Raw genomic sequence first — 24,500 nt, 5'->3', positions numbered from 1 at the left:
TGGAAGCCCAAGAAATATTTGCTACATTCAAGAACCTGGGAAAAAAACACATATTTCGCCATTTTGTCTTTATTTAAATAACAAAACGGACAGCCTACACAGAACACATGATGCGAGTTTACAATACAAAAATCTACAAAAATGATAGTGACAGCCTTTTTTTTAAAAACCTCTTTTCTTTGTTCGACAACTGTACAGTATAAATGATACAATACTGTGTATGATTTCATTTTTTCTTCTATATTTGGCACTTGACCACAAGATGCTGTGCTGGGTGGGGTACCTGATCAGGCACCATACTTATCACTTATGTATTACATACATTCATTCCCAGAGTTACATTCCCCCAACTGCAGGAAAAACAAACAAATGGTTTCTCCTGTGTTTCCATGCCAGACTATTAAAAAGAGAATGTCAGTGAATGCAACACGGCACTGACGTTGTTTGGTTAGAAATTTGGTGCAAAAATCAAAACAATTAGGAAAAGAGTGGGAAACTTACACTTGAAAGTTGTCAATGCACAGCGATGCGTGTGGTCCTCTCCTCTTCGACACGTCTATCATAAATACGAGTGAATATACTGTACAACGTCGTTTCTTCTTTCAAGTAAAACAAAACATCACAATGCAATAATTTACACATCCAATTTTTAAAGTGAATCTCATCTGTCGTAAAAGAATACTATACATTTTAAAAACATCTTTTTGTGTTTGCTGCAAATGTATCATTCCATTTGTGTATTTAGCTATTTGAAATAGGTATGTGCTTCAAATCACATTAAAATAAGGAGGATGTTGTCAAAAACACAACACACACTTAAGACCAAAATGATTCATATTAAATTCAGTAAATATATGTTCAATATTATTTTACCGGGAAATTATATAAGAATGTGACAAATGACACAATATTTTCAAATTTTACATTTTTGGGGACAACGGCAAGGATCTTGGTAACTTTGGTCACAGTCCTTCCTGCTAGCTTTAGCATGCTAACACATGCTAGTCAGAGTTGTGTAACTTTGGGCCTGTTACTATTTTACTAACATTTGATGTGTTAGCATGAGTTGCTAACACTGCTGGCTTTGCTGCATCCGAAATATGTAATTTGGCCATTTTATCACGGACATAGACATGGAACTTGTTGTCAAAATGTCAGAATAATGAAATGATACAGTCTTTTATCACTTTCCCAGTGCCATTTCTCACTGACAGACACCAATTTAACCGAATCAAAACGCATTTTGAACTTAATTGTGCATGGGTTGACGTAGCATTCCTCCGAGATGTGCGTTAAAAACATTAAAACCTACATTTCCCAGATGCTCCAGTCTGTGGAAGGAAGAGCTAGCAAGGATTCAGTGCATTTCCGCGAGGGGAGGGGGCGGGGGTGTCAACATACTTCATCAAAATATGTCTGGATTGTCTGTTGGAATCAGTTTTTGTCCTCCAAAGTCCTGCATTTGTACCGTGTGAGCAGCACGTCCTTCAAGTTGTCCTTCAAGTGTTGGTCGACTGCTGGGAGAGGCTTTTTTGACGTTTTTGGAATGATAAACTAAACTGCAGTGGAAAAAAAAACAAATAAAATGGGGGGGAAAAAAACCAAGAAAGAGTTCTGGTTGTCTACTGGCCGACGCTGCCTGGGTCGCACTGCAGCAGCCGCACGATGGAGGGGTCGTTCTTGGCCCCCTCCACAAACTCCTCCAGTGACAATTTACCTAAAAGAGGAGAAGAAGAGACAATCAAAAACAGTAACTACATCTCATTTTTTCCACACTGGGACACTTCATATTGATGAAAACAACGTTGGCAAAGCTAACCCACGCTTTGCAAAATAATGTGAAAGTTAGCCAGAGAGAGAGCGAGAGTCTTACCATCTCGATTTGTGTCCATCTGCCTGAAGATCTTATCTGTGCGTTTCTCAGGCGTCGACTCATCCTCAGGCATCTTCATCACCGAGGACACCATCTTGTAAATGGCCTGCAGACGACACCAAGTGCGGGAAAATGATTTGCTTGGCAGCGACCGGCAAAGTGTGCAATCAAGCCAACCGACAGCTAGCACTGCTATGAGATCACTGCGGGGACATCAGAGACGGCCGCCGCCAGCATATACCGAGCTAAATGGTTAGCCTCTCCAATTGACTTATGCTAAACTTAAAGTGTTTCAGGTTGAGCAAAGTGGGGAAGGAGGACAAAGTAAGAAGCCAAAACCTTACCACTTCCACACAGAGTGGGAGGACTAATCTAATCTTATATCATGGAACATTCCCGCATCAATAGTCCACGGTCAAACACCAAATAGCTACAGGGTGAGGGAGCAATGTTGGAACCGGGATGTTGCAGGGGATGAACATGTCAATAAAGTTGATGTTGAACACGCTTTCTTCTGTGTTTTCTGCCTACACATCTTTATCTTCGACTAACAAATAATTCCGAGTGGATCCAGCAGCTGGATGCGGTGCTGAGTCAAGCAGGAAGGGCTACTATGTAAAATGACACGACGGCCCCTCCTCCTGCAGGGTGGGCAGACTCACCGTGACGATCTCCAGCATCTCCGCCTTGCTGATGTAGCCGTTGCCGTCCAGGTCGTACATGCTGAACGCCCACTTCAGCTTCTGGTCCAGGCGGCCGCGCGAGGTCACGCTCAGGGCGATGATGAACTCCCGGAAGTCGATGGTGCCGTCCCCGTTGGCATCGAACGTGCGGAAGACGTGCTCTGCGAACTTGGAGGCGTCGCCATACGGGAAGAAGTTGGCGTAAATCTTCTTGAACTCCTCCATGGAGAGGGCGCCGCTGGGGCAGTCCCGCAGGAAGCCCTTGTACCACTCGGTGATCTCGTGCTCGGTGAAGTCGGTGTTGTCCATCAGGTCCTGCATGACGTCGGGACGCAGCTTGCTGTTCTGTTTACCCATGGCTGACGATGACGACGGTGCTGTGACGAGAGGGTGGCGGCGATTTCGACTGCTGAAAAAGGGACGGAAGACGCCGTTAGAAAGTGGAAAAGTGGATATAGTAGCGCTTCTTGGAGACACACGCAGCTCATTTGCATTAAAGCTACAGACACACTAGGTCTTAGTAAAAGCACCGTGTCCAACATCAAGGCTGGATTTGGATTCAGCCAATCAACCTTGCATGCGTGTTTTTGGAATGTGGGAGGAAGCCGGAATAATTGGTGAATGGGGAGAACTTGCACACGCCACACGGAGATGCCCAATGGAGATTTGAACCCTGTGACCGACACACTAACCACTAGGGCAAAACATTTGGTAAAAATGGAATTTGGGAAAAAAAACAGATTTAATTCAACTGTCAATAAAGATGGACGTGTGTTTCACACTGAACCTTCCCCTTCGTAGCCGCCCCTGTTGGTTCCGTAATCCGCCAACCTCAACACATGACAATGAAGCCTCACTTGCAGCCTCTAATGGGCCCTCGTCCCGACGTTCGCTTTATAAGCGGCAGCGTGACAAGGAGATTAAGGACTGTTTGCGCTCCCATCATCAGCGAGTCAACAGCTGAGGCGACGGGCGGACAAACAAATACCTCGATGGGGTCTGGCGCTACAATATCCAGCATGCGTTGTTAAAGTTGTGTGCTTTTTGTTAGCGTTTAGTCGTTATCCATTGTGGTAGATCATTGGTGTTGTGTGTTGACTTGTCGGCCCCCGTAGGTTGACGCTTTAGGCGTGTTCTAAAAAAAAAATTTTTTTTTTAAGTGACTAGGATGTTCAGGACGCCACCGAACATCCCCCAAAGCGGACGCCATAAGTACCTTGGCTATTTCTGCCCTCAATTAGCCACTAAGACTCTTACCTGCGACCGACGTTATTATGCAACGCCGGCTTTTGCCAAGACGGAGACACACATGGCCCACTCGAGCGGCCGCATGCATGGACCACCCTTGGAGGTTTAAGGCCAAGTGAAAGGCGGCTCGCTTTAAACGTTTGAATGCGCCTGCCAGGCGGCGGAGAGCTGAGACCACGTCAGCCGGCTTAACGGGCTTTCACGCTGGCTTTATCACACCACCCAGCCGAAAATCAGCCTGATAACATCAGCGCTCCATCACAACAACACGGAGTCACTGAGAAGCCTCATCATACCTCCAACGTGCGCTTCGTTGGAAGCATTATACAAAAACTACTGAATTTATTTCTAATAATGTTAATAGTTACGATTCAGGCCGCCATATTGTTTGATAAGCCTGGAAATAATGCACAGCAAACAAATGAGTTTATTTTTACTATGTATTTATATGATAAAATAATTAATATTTAGACTTTTAAATGAGGTTTGATGGCATTTTAAGGACTTTTGTGTGAAAAATGAACTGGTCGAAAGCACCCATGGTCTTGGTTTTTCACACCATGAGCTGCTTTCATTCAACTAAAGACTAGCCCGAAAAAAATAAAACGCCAGACTGTCTTTCCCAGAACACCTTGTGTCTGCCACTTACATAACCATCAGAAGATTCCGTTTATATCCTGCAGGTAAATCTTCAGCAAAGAGTACTGGAGTTAATCCCAAACTGCGACTGCTAAGGCAGGTGAAGGAGGGTGACGGTGAAGATAATGCAAACAAGCTGTTTAGCCGTATCATCTAGCAAGGGATGTTCATAATCCGCCCTCGTGATGTGACCTTTTTCTTAAGACTAACATCCCAGTCCAGATATGAACAGGTCTAGTCCAGGTCTAGTTTTTGTTCTTCCTGCTCCTGTCTAGGTGATATTTGGTGCTCTTCAACAAGCCCAGCAGCCGGCAGTGCAATTCAGGCGATTAGCCAGAATAGCTCCGGCCGTGCTCGCATTTCACAAGCGCATCGTGGCCGTCCAGTGGAGCGTGAAAGCTTGCATATCCGAGCGCAACCCGATCTGCCGCATGAGGTCAAGAGCCGGTCCAACCTGCGGGCGGACAGTCTGAGGACGACACGGAAGCACAACGCCAACATTGGAGGCGGTTGGGTTCCAACACCAACAATTCTAATAATCCTAATCATTTGATTTGTTGCATCCTTGGATGGCTTTGACCAACTGGTCCTAACCCAAAATGCTGCACGGGAGATCACTCCCTTCTTTTACTGTGCAAGAACAAGACCACAGCATGGCTGTAGGGCTAAAAGGGTGTAGTTCAACGTAGCATGCTACAAAAGTTAACTTTAATAAGCCTACGGGCTGACTTGTTTCCGTTGGACCCAGTGGCGTCATTAGGCCTATTATAATTAGGCATAAATAAATTTATATTTTTTTATTGATTTAAAAAAAAATTTTTTTTTTTACAAAAAAATTAAAAAAAAATGTTTTTTGATTTTTTTTAACAAAAAAAATCTCTGACAAATTTTATATAATAGGGCAAAAGCAGGCTAATAAGCAAGCCAATAAGCGGGCTAATGCTAGCCTGCTTATAATCAGAAGAAAAAAAATGATGCTAGTAATAATAATAGGCTAATTAATAATATAATAATGATTATTATATAATTGATGGTTGCAGAGCTTGAGCAGCGGTTTAGCAGTGTAGATTGTGTGTACTTGTGTACATTTAATGGTGGCCTAAAACAATTGAGTATCTCTACTAAATCTGTCCAAAAGTGGGAAAGCTATATCCCGGTTCTTGTTCCTTATTTGCTGTTTGGATTTTTTTGAATGTCTACTACATTCATTCATATCCTGTGCATCTTCAGGGGCCTAAACCCACCCCGGCATCAGAACCTAGTGACGCCCCTGCTTAGAACCATGGAAAAGCCAAATATCAAATTAAGGCATGACAGTATGGCACCATTAGTAAAAATATCATGGCTTCACAGTATTAGAATTACAATACTAGAATAAATATAATTTCTAATTAATTTTTCTAATTAATTAAATATATTGTAGATTTTTTTCATTATTTTCAATAACTACAATTAAATAATGACAAAAATGTACTTTTGCACGTCACATAAAACAATATGGCGGACTAAATCTGGCCTCTGTGCCTTGAGTTTTGACACCTGTGGTCTAGAGCGGGGGTGCCCATTACATCAATTGCGAGCTACCGGTAGATTGCCTGAGGGCTAATTAATGAAAACAACCATCATCAGATTAATGGACTAATAAAATAATTGTTGGTTTGAGCCATAATTGTAGCAAAGTCACCCCACTTGTCCTCTGACAGGCTTATGGTGTTTAGCATCTTATCTGATTTGTTCATTTAGCAGTCACATGACCTTTTCCTACCACGTCTAAACCATACCAAAGACCTTTGAACCCATCAATTTAGTCTGCCCCCATGTACAGTACCTCAATACCTGAATGGAATGGGCTGCTGCTTGTATCGGAAAAGAGCGGTTGCACCACAACTCTTCCTGCAAACTTAAATGTTCCAGATGACACGCCGAGATAAAACAGCGCCTGCCACCTCCATAGCACCACTTCCTGTCACACACCCTTACGAGTCCATCACACCCCTCATCCGCTGACTCACCATCATCCGTAACCGCAAAATCCAGAGACGCACGGCGCCGCAGCCTCATCGCTACGCACCACACACAGACACACGGTTGCAGGGTCGAGCTCTTCGTCCCGACAGAGCTGCCATTATGATGGAAGGGGTGTCCGATTTGAGACGACATCTACGCTTGCGATTGCACAAAGAGGACACTGTTTACATCCAACCTCTGGAGCGGCCCCCGCTCAGCGTCTAGACAACTCATGACCTGAACTATCCCGTATTCTCCACTCTCCTCCAGGTGGTCGCCATGCCTGCTCACCGTCCGTCTCTCTACAGAGGACGCACGCCGCAGACCAGACCAGACCAGACCAGACCAGACCCAGGAAGTTGCGGGTTAAAACCACGAGCTGCCCACAATGGCAGAAATAGAAACGGATGCTCAAATTTAGCGCACTTTTTGAAGTCGTTGCGTGGAAAAGACGCTTCCAACTCCAAGGGGGCTATTATCCAGCGACCCCACCCGCATTTAACCGGCATTTACTTCATTTTTGGACATCCTATTGGAACTTCTAGTCATGTGTGCAGGCCACTTTATTAGGCACACCAGCACTAATCTCCTATGTATGTATGGATCTTGCACATGCTGTAATAAAGTAACCTTGATGTCGGATCAATCAAAGGGAGCATTGGAGTGTTTAGGTGTGCCTAATCAAGTGCCCGGTGAGTGTTTTGGAAAGATGGAACTTTAAAGACTCTGCTACTCCTAGACGGTTTGATTTCTCAGACTTCAGTCTGATGAGTTCTGCAAAAGAAGTTGAGTACTATTCATTCTCACGCTGGACGTGAAGCACCCAGACTTTAAAAGTGATAAAATTGCAATGACTTGCAACTCATGTAAAGATGTCGAAGTACTCGACTGTTCATCTGTTCATCCTCGACTGCCGTTTTCTTTCTGTTCTGCTGTAGGATTACAATCATTGCTATATCCACTCTTCATAGTTTATTATTACAATTACCATGCCAAACGTGCACTTTGATGAAGCTACTGCTAATGACTTAGTAGTTAAAGCTCACCTTTGAATGCTGTTTTCTTCAAATACTAACGTCCTTGAAGGTGCTCATGGGTTAAACAAACAAACAAAAAAGTATGTGTTTTTGCAATGAAAACAAGCCTAAATGACTCCCAGTAAAATGCATACGATGCCTCCGGTGCCGGGCCACCTACAGTAGAATGCAGATGTGTGCCATCTTGCACAAAGTGTCATTTATTGGGAGGAAAAGGCAGCAAGGCTCCCCTCTGTGCAGCAGCACAAGCCACAAGTAGGAGCAGCCTCATCCGATTAGAACAAAGTAGGTAAAGCTTTATCCGCTGCAAGCATCTTCTCCAAACATATCTGCTGTGTGGAACTAAAGTCAACTTTACGCCAACAGCATGGACCTGTTAGGCCACAACAAAACTAAAACATGGAGCTAACACAGCGAGGTAGGGGGGGCGGACTGTTGAATTAGCAACAACTCACCTCGCTTTGAAGTCGCTGAGTAGAGCCTCGAAAAGGTCTTGTCAGTGGCCCATTACCCGGCTAAAAGTTTCCGAGACGACAGCAAGTTGCCAAAGGGAAACAAGGGAGCTGCTGTCGCACGGCTGTCGTCGGCTCAAACTCCGGCTCTCCGGTCTTCGCCTTCTGTCCGAGTAGAGCAGAGCAGCCTCTAGCTGTGACGTCAGACCACGTGATCGGAAGATGACCAATGAGAGGCCGCGTTGGCTTGGCAACAGAAAAATAACCCTGCAAGTTCGGCCAACGTACACTGACTGGCCATATCATTAGGTACAGTAACCCTTTTTAACCACCTGATGTTAACTTCGGCATCCTTATGCATGATTGGGGTCCTATTGGAATGATTGGAAAAAAGAAAGGCGGGTGGGTGCCAGAGCCCTATTAGAATAGTTGTCTTTATTATTATTATTATTATTATTATTATTATTATTATTATTATTATTATTATTATTATTATTATTATTATTATTATTATTATTATTATTATTATTATTATTATTATTATTATTATTATTATTATTAGGGCCCGAGCACCCTGGCCCAAAGGCCAGCAAGTGCGTGGGAACTAGTTTATTTTCCTATAGAGCTGGTGGCCCAAGGAGGAGGGCAAGGGCCATCTTTTAATGGATTGGATTTTTAGTATCATTAGGGCCCAAGCACAGATGTGCGAGGACACTGTTTCTTATAATTAATTCTTATTATTATTAGGACTTGACCACAGATGTCCAAGGACCAGTGAGTGCCCCATTGGAATTGTTCACTTTCTTCCTATTATTATTATTATTATTACTATTATTATTGAGGCCTGAGCATGGCAGTCAAAATACCAGTGAGTGCTGGTATGGGGGACAAACTGAAATTATAATTAGGGTTTGAAGGTGTTTGCTCATATTTTGTTTAGCTGACAATAAAGTTAAAATCAAGCAAATAGTTTATGAAGACCCTACTGGAATTGTTTAGTTTCTTATTATTAGTAGTAGGCTCCGAGCACAGCGGTCCAAAGATGGCTGAGTGCATGGAACTCATTGGAATTGCTTTGTTCCTTATTATCATTAGTGCTCAAGCACAGAAAAGGACAAGGACATGACTTTGGGCCCGAGCATGGCAGTTTAAGGACCCTTTTGGAATGTCTTCATTTCTTACAATTATTAGGGCGTGAGCATGGAGGTCCACGACGCCCAGGTTGTCTGCCATTTTGGCTTGAATGCACCGTTTGTAATGTGAAAGGATGTTTATGTTTGAGCATGGCATGGTAAAGACGAGGGTCCCGATGGTGTCACTAACCTCAGTACGGTACAAGTGTCCTCATGGAGGCACATTGGCAGCCACGCTCTAACCTGTAAGGTGATTAGCGGATCTTCTTGGGGAGTATTTTCTTAATGGCCTTACAGAGCACACTTAGAACCATCCCTCCTCCCGCCTTCTGCTGAGTCAGCTGCGCTGACACTCGGAATGCTCCTTAATTCGTCACCTTCAATTGCATCACTCACCGAGAATAAGAACGTCAATGTCAACAATCAAGACAGAAATTGTCATCAAATATTTATTTTCAAAAAGGCTAGCATGTGTCGGCGTCCATGGAAGTAAAATAATAATGCCGCTAATTCATGTTACATCTTTGCAAAACATTTTAATTCAACCTAAAAATCTACACTTCAGTCATGAGTTGATTGTACTAATTCAGATCTACTGTGTTTTTGTGTATAATATGTCTATTTCTCACAGTCCAAATACATCTGGACCTAACTGTAGTTCTGCAACTGTGCATACATTATTATTCCTTAATGGCAAATGGCATATTTTTGTGAACTTTTTCTGCAAAAATCTGCCTTAAGTGTAAACATTCAGAGGATTAGTGTTACCAACCAGACACTGAAACAATAATCTTCTCATCTATAGCATAAACCATATAATCTGCCATTAAAATGCTTCCATTAAAATGACATAACGACATCAATCCTCCAGCTGTGAAATGCGCTAATGCGCCGTCCCACCGCTTTGCATTGCATTCCATGCCAGCGTAATTCCACGCCGTGCCGCCATTGTTGGACAATGTAAAGATGCGGCGAGGTCGTGACCCCCCGCCCAGCGGGCAACAGTGTAATCCACTCGCAGCAGAAGTGGTGGCTCATCAGCCCGTTTGACCCTGAGGGAGAGTCCCTGAGTGCTGGGAAGCCGCAACCTCTGACTAATAGCTTTGCATAACATTGATCTGACCAGCTGTCTACCATTGAGCAATACCCCCCCAGCCCCCCACCAACACCACCACCTCCACTGAACATGCACAAAGCGAGCAAAGCAAAAAAAAAGTCTTCCTTGTAAATGAGCCAGCCCATGGCTGCACACGGGGTGCATCGTTAGGTAAGAGCAGCTTTAGGGACGGGGCTAAGAAGCCATGCGCGGTGTGGAGAGGCCACTGATCTGAACAACCTCTCCTGAACGATTATCTCTTACCTAACCACTCGGCGCTAACCTTGCGGCGCTCTCGACTTCGGGGCCCTCTAATGGTGCCGCCTTGAGATCTTACACAGGAGAATGTTGCATGATGTTGCATCGATGCTCTCCTATCAATGGAGGCAATGCACATCCACTGACATTGCAGCAATAGCACAGACGTTCTCTGGCTTGAGTGTGAAGCAGGGCTGACCTGTTACTTCACAGCACAAGCGTCGTGCGTCATGATAGGCAGACTAATGCTCAAGCCTGCCTGGATTAGCCAGCAGGTGAATTTATTCTCAACCAGAACATGCTGGGAGTGGCGTGTTGAGCCTCTTCGGGACCATTAAACAGATACACTAGTGTGTGTTGCACAGCTATTTGAAAATTCAGCCCCCGAAGCCTGTTTCACCTGGCACTATGCAATTTGACAGGCACATCTACCACGAGTAGAGCTACCAATAACCCTCAAGAAGCCATGCTGCAAAACACACATTTTGGTCACTTCCGTGGGCCTTTATGTACACATTACATTTGCAGCAGTGTTGAACCAGCATTTTAAAAAGTCAGCCCCCAAAGCCAGTTTCACTTAGCACTGTACAATTTGTCAGACATGTGTAAAAGGAGTAAATCTCAGAAAAGCCTCAATAACCCACCCCCAAAAACGCATCCATTTGGTTAGAAGTGGGCTAATTGTGTCCGTTATTATGATTATTGCAAAAACAACACGTGTGTGTCCTGCTACAGTAAGAGAAAGCAAGCTGCAAAAGGTGCTAAACACAGTCATCTATCACGCTGAGCCAGAGTGGATTTAAAGACACTGTACCGGATCGTGACAATGATATAAGACTCTGGCAGTCGGGTTTAGAGCCTCACCTGGCTGCAAACACGAGGCCTTGACATGCAGCATGGTCATGCTACTACAGACTAACGTGTTGCATTTAAACAATACATCATGCTCCATGTGGAATGCAATGATTACCATTATTACATTTACACTATTTGTATTAGTTTAGCTTATCATTAGCTTATCATAATAACCATATTTTTTTATTTACAATATATTTTTTATATTAGGGCCAATCCTATAACAATAATGATAATAATAATAATAATAGTTGTATTTTATTCTGTTTTCCTATTCATTCATTTTCTACTGCTTTTCCTCACGAGGGTCGCGGGGGTGCTGGAGCCTATCCCAGCTGTCTTCAGGCGAGAGGCGGGGTACACCCTGGACTAGTGCCCAGTCAATCACAGGGCACATATAGACAAACAACCATTCACACTCACATTCATACCTATGGAGAATTTGGAGTGGCCAATTAACCTAGCATGTTTTTGGAGTACCTGGAGAAAACCCACGCATGCACGGGGAGAACATGCAAACTCCACAGAGATGGCCGAGGATGGTCTGGTCTCCTAGTTGTGAGGTCTGCGCTAACCACTCAACCGCCGTGCTGCTGTTTTCATATTATCTAAAACAAAATATTGTCATTATTATTTGTAACACACTTGACCCTGTAATGTGAAAGCAGGCATTCTCTATGGGGTGAGGGGGTGGGGTCAAGGCCTCCGCAGATAAACCACTAATGTGTTGCTGCCATCTAGCGGTACTATGTCCTCACTTACAGGTACCAGGATTACGGCTAAATTGTTTTTTGGGGACTCTGAAGGACACCTGAAGATGAAAAAAATAGTCCCATGAAGAATGATTACAACGTAGACGTAGCAGCAGGAAAACCAGACAGACTGAAAGAAAGATTGATGAACAGATGATGAAAGAAGGTGACAATGATGATGCTAAAAGTGCCTGTCTTTGGAACCCTGATGCAAGTTATGATGGCAACTATGATGACTTGTTTCATACCCGTGTGACAAAACTATGACACATTACTGACACCAGGCGCTTGCACAAAGTAAACAATTGGTCTAATAAAATAGGAGACAAGAAGACTAGTCTGATATCTTTGTGAAGTGAAAGTCAAGAAAAGTCTCCTGACCTTGCGATCTTCTCGGCCTTTTCAAGTTCAGGCTGGTGGATGTCCTAAAGAGCCTTTCCTGAGTCTGCTTTCTGGGTTTGAATGGCCCGGTGTCTCTTCCCCGAGAGGGCAGAGGTGTGAACGGGTGCTGACCTGGGTGTCAGGTCTCTGCTTATGCTCCTGGCTTCCTGTTTGAGGTGTTCCGTACGCCCTGCACGCATGCAGGTCCGGCAGTGTCACACAGGAGACAACGGACACACTGGCATAGGATGCTTTCTGGCGTGTACCCGTAGACGTTTGGCTCCCTGCGTGCACGCTTAGATGACAGGAAAGGCGAGCTCCTGAGGTGAGTATAGGTGACAACGCTTCTTTTTGCTCAGTAAACCCCTCACATGATGGTCAATCATTTATAACACCTTGTCTTGTTTTTCTTTCATTTGTTCAATGTGACTAAACTTCATGGATGTCTCTCTTTTTTTTTTTTTTATCAGATTAGACTAATAAGCCTGCAGCCACGATGCAAACCGTCTTTGTCCAGAGTGTGCGGATTCTGTGGAATCCCGTACAGGCATCAAGGAGTTTGCAATTAAAGTGTGTGCAAAGATCTGTGCACCAACACAAGAAGGTAATGTGTGTATTCATTATTATTATTATTATTGTTGGTGATATGCAAATAGAATTTGTTAAAATGAACCACTTTCAGTGATTATTTCTACTTTAAAAGTGTTGTAGATGCTTCCAAGTGATCCATGTCAAAGTCCACCAAGCTCAGCCTGAGGGGGGGCCCTGTGTGTTTGCTTCGCTTTGCTAAATGTCCACTTTGGTTAGGTTGTAAGCACAATTAATTGTTAACCCGTTCCAGCTTCATATTCACTAGTGATGGGCAATACCAAGTCACACAGAGCTTGACGTTGCTAATATCCGTGTATTGGCAAGGGCCATAAACAATATTCAAATGTCAATGTCAAAATCAAACAGCATAAATATGTATTTGGCTTACTTTTTATGTATTAATTAATTAAACAAATTAATTAATTTGATTAATTAAACAAAGTTATTGGCCATCTAGTAGTTCAGTCGAATGGTCATCCAGACGCTGAAAGACAAATGTGGAAAGATATATGGATTTAATAGACACGGTCTCAATAAGATTATCTGGACCTGGATCACTGGTCCGTGTGGTGGTGCCTGCAGGGGGCGCTACAAGTGGAAGCAGCGACGGGAGGGGGGAGGCTGGTGGATAAATATAGCGGACTGAGGTTAGCATGTAACTTCCTTGGTGGCTTGGATGGATAGCATCTTGCCTGCACGGAGAAACGGTTCCAAAACAGATTGAAGCCGTTCACGAATGGGATGTGGTGCAATGTGCAGGCGGACTGAAGGCAGCTATTTAGACCCAGAATTCTGGAAAAGCGTGGGGGTCTTCTGCAAGCTGTGGGTCCACTGATGAACACCACGTAAATAGAAAGACGTAGAAAGCTAACACCAGGCCGGACACAACATACAAGAGCGCGGTGTCGCCGCCATCTTGTGTAGCACAACATTTTAATGCCTTATCGCCAGAATTTTCAGAAACAATCAGTAAAAACGTCGAAAGTCGCAAACGAACAAGGTAGTGCTACACAAGAAGGCGGACTCGCGGCGACAAAACGTTTTCTCCGTAATGTAGTTCTGTGACGGATGACGGGGGGATGTGTTATTTGTTAGTTTTTGGGGTTCTATTTATTTTCTTTTAAAAAACATTTTATTTTCAAATCATTCTACTTCCGGGTCACGAGGGCAGTTACTTTTTTAAAAATATATTTTATTACAAACTTCAATACAAAACAGTATAAGCAGAATTACAGGAACATAAAAATGCAATTCTTTAGCAACTTGAGAAATGGTACATTCGTAGAATAAGTGCCTTATTGATTCCTCCTCTATTTTGTGACGATACCCCTCGAGGGCAGTTACGTGATGAATCCATCCATGATTATCTATGCCGCTTATCCTCACTAAAAGTGGCAGGGTTATGCTGGAGCCTATCCCAGCTGACTTTGGGCGAGAGGCGGGGTACACCCTATACTGGTGGCCAGCTAATGGCAGGGCTCATAGACAAACTACCATTATTATTCTGGCCTTGTTCTAGTTTCTACAGTGCACTTTTTTACTCAGGTGAACCAATAATAGGCCAATGTGCACACTTACCTCTCACACGCTAGCAGATGATGGAGAGCGACAAACCGTGGGCTCTGATTTCCGAGGTGGGCGAGCAAGGCATCCTGGAGGAGGCAGTAGACCTCCTGAGTCAACACTTCCAGCTGGTCCCCCACGAGGACTTCCTGCGGGACCCCCAACTGCACGGCCCCAAAATCCAGGTGCTGTTTCAGTGGCTGTGTGCCCCACAGGCCACGCCGGCGCTGCTCAGCTCGCTCCCGGCCCTCAAGTTAATCTCCAGTGGGGGGGCAGGCTACGACCACCTGGACCTGCCCTATGTCACCAGCCTGGGGCTGAAGGTGGCCAACACGCCCGGGGTGGTCAGCGACTGCACTGCGGACATGGCCATGGGGCTCCTGCTGGCGTCGGCGCGAACCATTGTCGAAGGTGGGGCTCGTCGCCCTGTAAACATCCACAGCCCAGATCATCTGACCCTGGTGTGCTTGCAGGTCACCAGTCCATGATGGACCCCAACACCACCTGCTTACCTCAATGGCTGGGAGGCGTGGAGGTCACAGGGTCAACTCTGGGGATTATCGGAATGGGAAAGGTCGGAGAGAGGATCGCTCAGCGCGCCAAAGGATTTGACATGAATGTCCTGTATTACAACAGAAACAGAAGGTGAAATATACATTATCATTGTTGCATTGACCGCCATTTTTCAGTATAAATAGCACCAAGGGTAATGGTATTTATGGAAATATCTTTTGAATATCCATACAGGTTACTTTGGAATATATCACATATTACAACTGACAATTCCACACGTCCAAAAAGGTGTTAGAAGGAGCACAGCTTATTTAATTCTACCCCCCCTTCACTTCTTGTATTCAACATGTACCCTGTACCTGTACCCACATTATGACCATGCACATTTTGACATGAGAGAAAAACCAGGAAACATTATGATGCTTATCTGTAGTTTTTCCTGGTCAGGAGCGCTGAGGTGGAGGAGGCAGTGGCGGCGACCTATTGCCAGAGCATGGACGACCTGCTGACGCGCTCTGACTTTGTCATGCTGGTGGTCTGTCTGACCCCCGACACCACCGGCCTCATCAGCACACGAGAGTTGGGCCTCATGAAGCCCACAGCGACGCTGATCAACATCAGCAGAGGTGGGAATCTCATGACATGTTAGTTCATTGTCAAAACCGTCTTAACTTTCGAATGCCCTAAGGTCCTGTGGTGGACCAGGACGCTTTGGTTAAGGCTCTGCAGGCCAGGACCATACGAGGAGCTGCTTTGGATGTGACTTATCCTGAACCTCTTCCAAGGTCTCTCTCACTCTCCCACTCAATTCATGCAAAAACTGGGAATATTAGAATGTGACTCGAGTCAATGTTTTGATGACTTTGGACTGGAATTGCCAATATCATCAAAGACTTGTTACTCGACTTGGACTCTGATATCATTGACTCTTGACTTGAATGGAACTTTGTGTAATTTCCAGCAAGACAGCACATTTTCTCACACAGAACCTGCCTCATTGAATGCATCTATTTATGGCCAATGAGGTTTAAGAACAAATGACTTGGGACATGCTGTCTTGACTTGAAGCTTTTACTTGGCATTAAAGACTTGAAAAACACTGACTTGTTCCCAACTCTGCCACTGACAAATCCTCATTGTCATTCTCCACAGGGATCATCCTCTCATCGGCCTTCCCAATGTGCTGATCACCCCTCATTTCGGCACCAGCACTATCACCACGATAAGAAGGATGGTGCGGAAGATGGTAGAAAACGCCTTGGCTGCCATGAAAGGAGAATCCATCCCTGATGAAGTGAAATGTTGAATTATTTTTTATTTATGATGCTCGATATGTTGTTTAAGTCATGCAATATTTCGAGTACTGTATTAATATGTGGACAATACAGTATTTTTTTAAACTAGGGTGTCGGAGGGGTTCTGAGTAACTTCGCATTTTCCTATTGTATATGGTTTTAAGCTTCGCATTTTCCTATTATATATGTATGGTGAAATTAAAAATAAACTAACACATCAACATTACGTGAGAAATGTATGTGATTTGCTGTCAAAGGCGTGTTAGTAGTTTGTTTACATTACCGCTTCAAAACATCTCTTAGACGCGGAAAATGTTTACGGAAGTAGAAGCTGAAATATATGCCAGTTTAAAATACCGACATTTTACAACATGTTTGAACCGCAAAGACTTAAAATGTCAAAAACGTTTTGTTTAAATATGAACGCAAAGCATTACATTTTATTGTTTCATTATTTTTTATTTGACCTGATTTTCATTACTTTTATTCAGACACATCCAAGTATTCAATCCGGATGAGTCGACGACTGAATTGGAAGGATACAAGTTAACGTTCATAATCCCTGTCAAACATTTTCAACCAAACTACATTTTTCTTTCATTTTTATTCAGGCACTTTATAGCCTTCAATCACAATGAGTCGACACCGGGACCGAAGGACCCCAGCGCTCTGCATGAAAACAGAATAGAAACTGCTTGTAAAAAATTGTCTCTTTTACATTTTTGTTAACAAAACCCATCATGTTTATCTCTTCACAAAGCTCCATGCCTATATTTAAAGATGTGACGCTCGTTATGGTGAGTGTGCCTATGTGCTTTTCGTGTACGCGAGTTAACTAATTGTGTAAGCTAGTTAGCCTCTAAAAGATTATAATAGGACTGTGAGAGCTAATTCGTTTTTACAGAGCAAAAACTTGCTTTTCTTATTTAAGCACACAGTGGGGGGAAAATGGTTTAAAAACATGTACAATCGAAGGCAGAAATAAGTTGCCTAAATGGTGTACGTCTTAAATATGAATTTCCCTTGACTCTAGCCGGCAGTGGCGGTGGGCAACGTGGGCCAGCTGGCGGTGGATCTGATCATATCCACCCTAAACCTACGCCGAGTGGGGTACCTGCACACGGACTGCCTCATCCCCATGGCGGGGAATAACCCGTACGCCACCTCCAAGGACGACGAAGAGGAACTGCACACTGCAGCAGAAGGTGCATGTGAGGAATTAGCCTTCATAGCGCAAATTAACCCTAATTAATCTACCCTTCATACCAACAGTCTATGCTGCACCTGAGCTCAAGCTGGCTGTTCTTCAGATCAGGGCGCCAATTGTGAAGGTATCCACATCCCTTGCTGGACCGCTGGAGATGTTCCACATGATTCTAAATTGTTTTTTTTTGCCCCTCAGACAAAATCCAAAAAGTTCAGTCAGCTGCTGTTGTCCTGGATCAAATCTAGTGGTTTCTCCAGAACTGTTGTTCTATCCAGCAGCCATGCCTACCAGAGGGATGACCAGCAGCTGCAAGGGTATGGTTGAATTACTAAAGGCTCATTGATAGGCGAGACGAAATGGTGTATCAAAATTAGTCATTCTTTCAGACATTGGTTGTATATCACATTTTTGTATGTAACATCTGGCTTTTGGTTCCCCACCCACCAGTTGAGTATCACTGCAATGTATGACAAGACCACTTTTTTTTAAGCACCTACCGCATGAACGCTGCTCTAAATCAATGGTTCTCAACTGGTTAGTTAGGGTTAGGGTTAATCACACCACACATCTGTATTGATAACCTGGCATCTGTGCTGTGTGTTTTAGCACTCCTATCAGGTACCTGATCACACCCAGCCTCCTGAAGGCCAGTGCAGACGCCCTGAAGGAGCTGGGATGGAGGGAGATGGAGAGGGTGCCCCCTTGCCCAGGACATGTAGACGGCAACGTGGAGCCAAGGCTCTTTGTCCCTGGAGGCGGCATCACAAAAGGGCTCTTCACAGATAGGTGAGTGTCTTTTTTTTTAAAAAAAAAAAACATTGACAGGAAATGTGTTATAGCTGAAGATGTGGTTGTGTAGCTGTGCAGACGAGGTCCCACTGGCCGTGTTGCTCATCTTCTGCTCGGAGGGCGACAACATCCCAGACGCCTTCACGCTCCTCAATCACCTGAACGACTGGCTCCACCTGCTGGACAGCACTGTAAGCAACACATCTAAAATAAGAACTGGGGATCAGGTGTTTTGGTTTGGGGTGTTGCAAGGTCTGGCAAGATTAAAATATGATTCCTCATTCAGAAAAAAAGTATTTTTGGCACGAGGCCTGGGACGGTAATGACACAAACTTCACACAAATAAAAAAATTACCTGATAATTATGCCGGCCTCAATATATTGCCAATTGGAAGTGGGTTCATTGTTGGTTTCAGCACCTTGGCGTGCTTATTCCATAGAATAGCATGGAGTGAGCACTTTCGACACCCCTCTCGGTGGGTAGAGGCGAGGTTGCTAGCATAGCGTACAGAAGAGTTTAACCTCGCACCCTTCCACATATTGTCATTAACTGCCTTGTGACGTGTACCCTCACCTCCATTCTTTCTTTTTAGAAGCAAGAGGCCAAGTGGAAGATCCCAGCATCCTGGAGTCTCCTCTTTGGGAGTGGCATCCCTCCAGCCCTCTTCTGAAACATAACTTTTGTCATTGTAAGCTGCTCTGTGACATTCCGTAAAAAAAAAACATGCCGACTTACAGGAACTGACCTAAATGAGCACTTCTGCAACCCAAGAGCCAAGCCAGTGTGAATTTTTGAGTAGTTCTCGGCTGGACCTCATTTGGCCCGACTAACTGAAAGTGGTTGGCCAGGCGCCATGCGGTGTTCCCAGCATCGCCGCCCACCTTTGTAACATGACTCTTTGAACAATACGCTGACCGCTCATCACTCAAAATGTTTAACATCCCCTTGAAATATGACTATAAATAAAAAAAAGTATTTTCTATCATAAAGTAGCAAAAAGAAAGCAATTTCTTCCATCACAGCGTGTTGTGTAACAAACTAGATACCAGTTTTATTATGACAAGTTCATAGCATTGACTTTTTTCCCATTATAAGAAAATGTCATCAAATTGTCTTCAAATGTGTAACAATGCTCATTGTTTTTTTCTGTGAAAAAAACCCTTTATATACATGCCAATGACTTTTGCCACATTGCTGCGAAAAACTTCAAGTATCCTTATAAAAATAGAAACATTTCCACCCCTGGAAAAATACACATGTATAAAATGGCAATGCATAGTTCCTGGTTCAGTCTGTATAAATGTAGTATGACAAAGCTGCAAAGCAAACCTTTTAATAACGCTGGTGTCTTCTGTTTGAGTAACGAACGTGTGTGTGCTGTAAACAGTTTGGAGAGGGAGAATGCAGACAAGCGTGCTGGTGAGCTGAAACCACAACTTGGGATGGATGAGGAACGCTGGTGGAAGTCAGAGGCCAGCTGGGGTTCCCTGCCTGCTGATGTTTTGCTGCCAGCGTTTCCTTTGAACGTACCCTCGGTTTGGGGGGGGGGTCGGAGTCAGCAGTCGCTTGTCTTCGCTCTATGGGAGACACAAACTCAATTATTAAATCAAGAGTACAGGTTTTACTCTCCCGCTGCAACGCAAAACGCATCACGGTTTCAGCATGTGTGTGCACCATTGCCGCAGGGTAGCTGCAGTTCATCAGGAGGGAAGCTTAACGTCAGCTGACTGATGTCACGTGACATCTACAAGGTGTCACGTTTATGCAATGGGCACCCCTGCTTTAAGACTTTTTTCTTTATTTTCCTTGTTTTTTATTAGTAGTATTCTTTTATTGTATTTTTTAATGTGCCCATTCCGCAAATGGCCCCAGGGCCACACTTTGGACACCCCTGCACTAACGGAGCAAGATGGGACGGACGACTTTACATTGAATCAACACAATACCACGAGAAGATATGCTTATATATCATCTTACGTACTTACAGTATCATACATACACACTGGGGGGCAATAAATACGTAAATCTACAGCACTCACACACACTCATGCCGGAGTGCATTTACCAAAAATTCCAAACTGTTGCCAGGCAACAGAGAAACAAAACACAGCAGACACACGTCAAACGTCACGTACGAGAGCTCTGGGACGTATTTGTACACGTTCCTGCTGTAAAGTGTGCTGGTTGGCTGTCACAGTAAAGCTGGGGGTACGGACATACTGCACCCCGTCAGCGCCGGGTCACGTGCAGCAAATGCAGCCCAAACTGTCCGAGAAGAGAACATCAAATTGAGCGTGGCGATGATGGGAGGACTGGTTAGCGTGTGATGGCAGACCGCTCATGTGCAGAAAGACAACCCTGTCTTTGTAGTCCCCAAGCAGGCGAGAGATGATAATCACCTTTTCCTCTTCCTCTCGCCGTCATTCGTCCTCTGGCTGGTTTTCACTGTGCCCGTTATGGAGAAGCTGTCATCTCGACGTCGTTTGCTGTGGCAAAAATAAGGTTATCTGAACTTGAATGATTGACGGGTTGGTTGGCAGTGCTGGTGTGTACTGACTGTGTTGTTGTGCTGTTGTCCTGCTCCTGCTCCTTGGAGGGGGACTCTGTTTGGACCTTGCCGTCCTGCCTGTAGTCTTCTTGCTCATCTGGAGGTCCCGTCTGTTGGCTGCCGTTGCATCGCTCTGTGGGACAGCGGACCTGAGGCAGGGAGGCGGGAGGGGAGTCGGTCGTGGGTGCCTGGTCTTCCTGGGACAACTCTCGCCATTGGCTCTGTGTAGACGGAAGGGCATATGTTGACTACTATAATGCGCGTGTGTGCATGTGTTGTAGGTACCTGCACACTGGGGTCTCCCATGATGCACTTGGAGCCTTCCAGGACGGCCATGAAGGAGAAGCGCAGCTGGTCGGGTGTCTGGATGAGACCCATGCGGTATTTCCTCATGTCCAAAAGAATCCTTTTAATGTCCACAAGCGGCTCTTTCCGCTTGTCCATCTGCTTGAGAACAACGTTTATCAACATTGGGTTTATTTTAAGACATGTAGCAAAGCCGTTTTGTTTTTTTGGGAGGGGCACATATAAACCGGGGGAGGGGGCATCTCGTCTACATAGGGGCGGATCAGGGGTGTTTTTTCCTTCATGATATCATGAAGGCCCAAAACTTCAAAAGCAAGCCTTTGAACGCCGGTGCTCATAAACATGTTCTAAGGACACAAAGGGACATATTACACCCTCATTGAAACGTCACTTTTACATAATAGGGGACCATTAAGGACATTTTCGCCAATCACTTCTGGAAAGGCAACAACAATGGCAGAGATGTCTAACAGAGATTCAAACCTCCAGACTTTGTGGCCAACATGTTGAACACTCGGTCCCCGTACGCACTTTTACATTTGTTTGTTCCAAAATAATAATAATCACATGTTGTCAGTGACGGCCAGCACCCATAAACGGATTATTTTTTAAAAGAGTCCATTTATGTGTGACTCTCTCGCTATCTAGTATGTTGGATATCTGTACACCATAGTTTCACCTTTGTTTTCTCGCCAATGAACCAGAGAATAACACCCACACTCTCTCTCACACACACACACAACTCACCAGCACTAGACACGTGTCCACTAGCGAAAAGGTGCCCGAGCGTCCAATTCCGGCGCTGCAGTGCACCACGGCCGGCCCGTGATCCGCTCCTAGCGCCCCCGACTCGCGCACCTTCAAGAGAAAGTTGAGGAAGGACGCCGGGGATTCGGGGACGCCAAAGTCGGGCCACGTGGTGTAATGAAAGTGGTGTACTTCTCTTTTCTCACCCGTCTGTGGCAGAGCGCAAACTTTTGCCAATGGCGCTTGACGACAGGAATAGGAGGCGAAATTAAACTTACATGAACGTTCTCCAGCTCCAGAACTCTGGTAGTGTAGTAAGACTTTATATCTTCTGACAACAGCGCCACTGAAAAGCGTGTGTCCTTAAAGGCCATCTCTCTGTCCTCGGCCATGGGCCAGTACTGGGCGCACTTTTCCTGGTGAGCAAGGAGAAAACAAAGCTATCATTAATGACCATTTTCTTCTATTTACCATTTCATTTTGGGGAAATTTTGTGATACATGAACACGCTTCTTTCTATCCTCTATGCATTCTAAAGATATAGAAACAGCTCCTTAATGCACGCAATGGGAAAGGGCACTATTAAAACCACCTCCAGCCCATTTAGGATCGATTCAATGCTTTATAGATAATACAATGACCTGGAAGAATGAGATTATTCACATATGTGAGCTGTAAGTTTCATCATTGCTTGTCTTCTTGCTGTTAAAATACCAGCAGAATGTTACCAGCCATGCTTGTATTGCTCATGTTTGTGTCTCAACAATGTTACATTGCGGTATGTGAAAAATAGCATTTATGACATTGGACAAGTGCAGCGTTCCTTGGGTGATGCTTCAGTGAGCCAATCGTTCTTGATGCTCTGCTTACCGAGCCTTTCTCAATGACTCTGTTGAGCATGATGATGGCTTTGGTCTTCTGCTCCCAGATCATGAGCCAGAAATGGCCACATGTGTTCCTGAGGGGACCCTGTGCAACAACAACAAGACACTGTTATAGCTACAGTGCACAATAGAGAATACAGTACCGTACTACTTTATAAGCTTTGATGCTCAGCAAATAAGATAGACGTTTAATTTCCTCAGACTGTGTTTGCTATGTTAATGTGTTCAAGCTGCAGGAGATTAACACCATGTTTGGGGAGGGGTTTTTTTCCTATCAAAGGTGTCCAACAAGGCAGGGTTCTCGTGCCTCTCCCAAACTGACCTGCTATTTTTGTTAATGGCCACAACTTGCCTGAGTCAATATGTAACGTCGCTGAGCTTCTTCCATGACAACCAGGCTGGCATTGATGTAGTCGTTGTCTGCATTCTTCAGCTTGACCCGACTGTGATCAACTGTAAGGAAGGACAGATGGTTGGTTTCAAGACATTGTGATATTAAGATGTGTGTGTGTGTGTGTATACCTACAAGGACTGACGTCTCTGTATCGGTTGCGTATGCGATTCTCTGGATACTTTGCCACCTTGCAGGCGCACTCATGAGACTGATTTCTAATTTCCTATAGACAACAAACATGACCTTAAATAACAAGCGGGGGTGGTTCAGTGAGGATATTAATAACGACAAATATTCCTGTCAATATCATAAAATTTGTGTCTGTCAAATTATCACAGCCTTAAGTAGTCAAATATGCTAAATCTGTTGAATTAGTGGAGTTAATTTCGCTCCAAGTTTTGGGACACCATTGCGCTGGGACATATGGAAAGTGACACGGTCATTACAATAACAACGTAGATGAACAAAGTGAGAATGAAATGTGTATATATCGAAAATGACCAGAAACCTGATACATACGACAGGAGTTGAAAAAATATTAACTTTGCCTCTGGAAATCCGAAACTATTGACGGTTAGCTACATGCTAATGACGCTAACCAGCTAACAGACTTACCATGTATAATTTCTGCCACCGGCCGCCGGACTCTATGTCCTCAAACTCCTGGTCCATTTTCACCGAGGCAGTGCCAGCTTGGTGAACCAAATGTTAGTGTAGTTATCCCTCTACCTATCTACCTCATAACTTTTTCGCTGCTTTAAAAAAGCTTCGCTTGTGTGGAAATTAGGACTTCCCTGTGTGTGTGAAAAGCCTATCTTGTCAGTTGACATCTGTTGATGTGCGCATGCGCCAAAAATGCTCGTCGGGTTACGGTCAAAGCCTTCCGAGATCTTCAGTGAACGAAGACGTCGCATGACGACATTGATTTTGGCCTGTATATTTTAATGCTTCGTTCCCTTTTATGATTTAGAAATTGGTTATTATCTACGATGTGACCGGGTGAGTTTGTTGCACCAACCATGAAAGATGACGTTGTATGACGTCACTCAGAATCTGCGGTGGTTGTGCCATCCACTTTTTCGATCCTGTTTCTTAACATCGAACCATACCATACCAAAGGTGCAACCGAGGGGGTCATTTAAAGCCGACTGGTCGTATTTTATTACCCAACTTCATAGTGCTGAAATAAAATTAAACAATAAAACCCAGCAAACATGAGGGAAATAGCGATAACTGAGATGGTAATAT

General features: G+C 44.4%; 4 protein-coding genes and 1 long non-coding RNA gene across 11 annotated transcripts; 2 read left to right on the top strand and 3 right to left on the bottom strand.

The window, feature by feature from the left end:
* Window positions 1-51: 51 nt before the first annotated feature.
* Window positions 52-8,112, bottom strand: LOC131101651 (neurocalcin-delta B). Of its 2 annotated transcripts, none has more exons than XM_058046965.2 (4): window positions 7,943-8,112; window positions 2,536-2,965; window positions 1,874-1,979; window positions 52-1,717 (listed from the first exon to the last, which is right to left on the bottom strand). In XM_058046965.2, exons 2-4 carry the CDS (start codon window positions 2,911-2,913, stop codon window positions 1,623-1,625), a joined length of 579 nt encoding a protein of 192 aa, XP_057902948.1. In that variant the 5' UTR covers window positions 2,914-2,965; window positions 7,943-8,112; the 3' UTR covers window positions 52-1,622. The 2 variants fall into 2 exon arrangements, with proteins under 2 accessions (XP_057902948.1, XP_057902949.1); XM_058046966.2 differs by having other exon boundaries at window positions 2,536-2,962; window positions 7,943-8,109.
* Window positions 8,113-8,209: 97 nt separating this feature from the next.
* LOC131101936 (putative 2-ketogluconate reductase) lies at window positions 8,210-16,617 on the top strand. 4 transcript variants are annotated; one of them, XM_058047349.2, is made up of 8 exons: window positions 8,210-8,248; window positions 12,441-12,739; window positions 12,885-13,018; window positions 14,601-14,979; window positions 15,042-15,213; window positions 15,529-15,707; window positions 15,770-15,866; window positions 16,234-16,617. In XM_058047349.2, the coding sequence occupies exons 3-8, from the start codon at window positions 12,911-12,913 to the stop codon at window positions 16,385-16,387; spliced, it is 1,089 nt and encodes a 362-aa protein (XP_057903332.2). In that variant the 5' UTR covers window positions 8,210-8,248; window positions 12,441-12,739; window positions 12,885-12,910; the 3' UTR covers window positions 16,388-16,617. The 4 variants fall into 4 exon arrangements, with proteins under 4 accessions (XP_057903332.2, XP_057903334.2, XP_057903333.2 ...); XM_058047351.2 differs by lacking the exons at window positions 8,210-8,248; window positions 12,441-12,739; window positions 12,885-13,018 and adding an exon at window positions 13,644-13,850 and having other exon boundaries at window positions 16,234-16,614; XM_058047350.2 differs by lacking the exons at window positions 8,210-8,248; window positions 12,441-12,739; window positions 12,885-13,018 and adding an exon at window positions 13,644-13,827 and having other exon boundaries at window positions 16,234-16,612.
* LOC131101939 (uncharacterized) lies at window positions 14,284-16,676 on the bottom strand. Its single transcript, XR_013627729.1, has 4 exons — window positions 16,660-16,676; window positions 16,186-16,367; window positions 15,081-15,190; window positions 14,284-14,994 (listed from the first exon to the last, which is right to left on the bottom strand). It is a non-coding gene; the product is annotated as an uncharacterized LOC131101939 (long non-coding RNA).
* A 136-nt stretch (window positions 16,677-16,812) lies between these two features.
* Window positions 16,813-19,724, top strand: psmg2 (proteasome (prosome, macropain) assembly chaperone 2). The gene is made up of 7 exons (XM_058047354.2): window positions 16,813-17,173; window positions 17,410-17,581; window positions 17,649-17,707; window positions 17,779-17,897; window positions 18,190-18,369; window positions 18,443-18,563; window positions 18,966-19,724. Exons 1-7 carry the CDS (start codon window positions 17,117-17,119, stop codon window positions 19,041-19,043), a joined length of 786 nt encoding a protein of 261 aa, XP_057903337.2. The 5' UTR covers window positions 16,813-17,116; the 3' UTR covers window positions 19,044-19,724.
* On the bottom strand, window positions 19,400-24,106 carry ptpn2b (protein tyrosine phosphatase non-receptor type 2b). Of its 3 annotated transcripts, none has more exons than XR_009119352.2 (11): window positions 23,868-24,106; window positions 23,385-23,475; window positions 23,211-23,311; window positions 22,845-22,943; window positions 22,253-22,390; window positions 21,975-22,184; window positions 21,207-21,368; window positions 20,931-21,142; window positions 20,773-20,859; window positions 20,509-20,638; window positions 19,400-19,950 (listed from the first exon to the last, which is right to left on the bottom strand). XR_009119352.2 is itself a non-coding variant. In XM_058047348.2 (10 exons), exons 1-10 carry the CDS (start codon window positions 23,922-23,924, stop codon window positions 19,929-19,931), a joined length of 1,176 nt encoding a protein of 391 aa, XP_057903331.2. In that variant the 5' UTR covers window positions 23,925-24,104; the 3' UTR covers window positions 19,400-19,928. The 3 variants fall into 3 exon arrangements, 1 of the variants encoding a protein (XP_057903331.2); XR_009119353.2 differs by having other exon boundaries at window positions 21,207-21,365; window positions 23,868-24,105; XM_058047348.2 differs by lacking the exon at window positions 20,509-20,638 and having other exon boundaries at window positions 21,207-21,365; window positions 23,868-24,104.
* Window positions 24,107-24,500: the final 394 nt, after the last annotated feature.

This window comes from Doryrhamphus excisus, linkage group LG7 (genome assembly GCF_037039965.1).
Source record: "Doryrhamphus excisus strain RoL-2023G ecotype Guam linkage group LG7, RoL_Dexc_Guam_v1.1, whole genome shotgun sequence".
NCBI classification, from domain to species: domain Eukaryota; kingdom Metazoa; phylum Chordata; class Actinopteri; order Syngnathiformes; family Syngnathidae; genus Doryrhamphus; species Doryrhamphus excisus.
The sequence above is the reverse complement of the archived record's forward strand: the minus strand, read 5'-3'. Positions and strand labels throughout refer to the sequence as shown.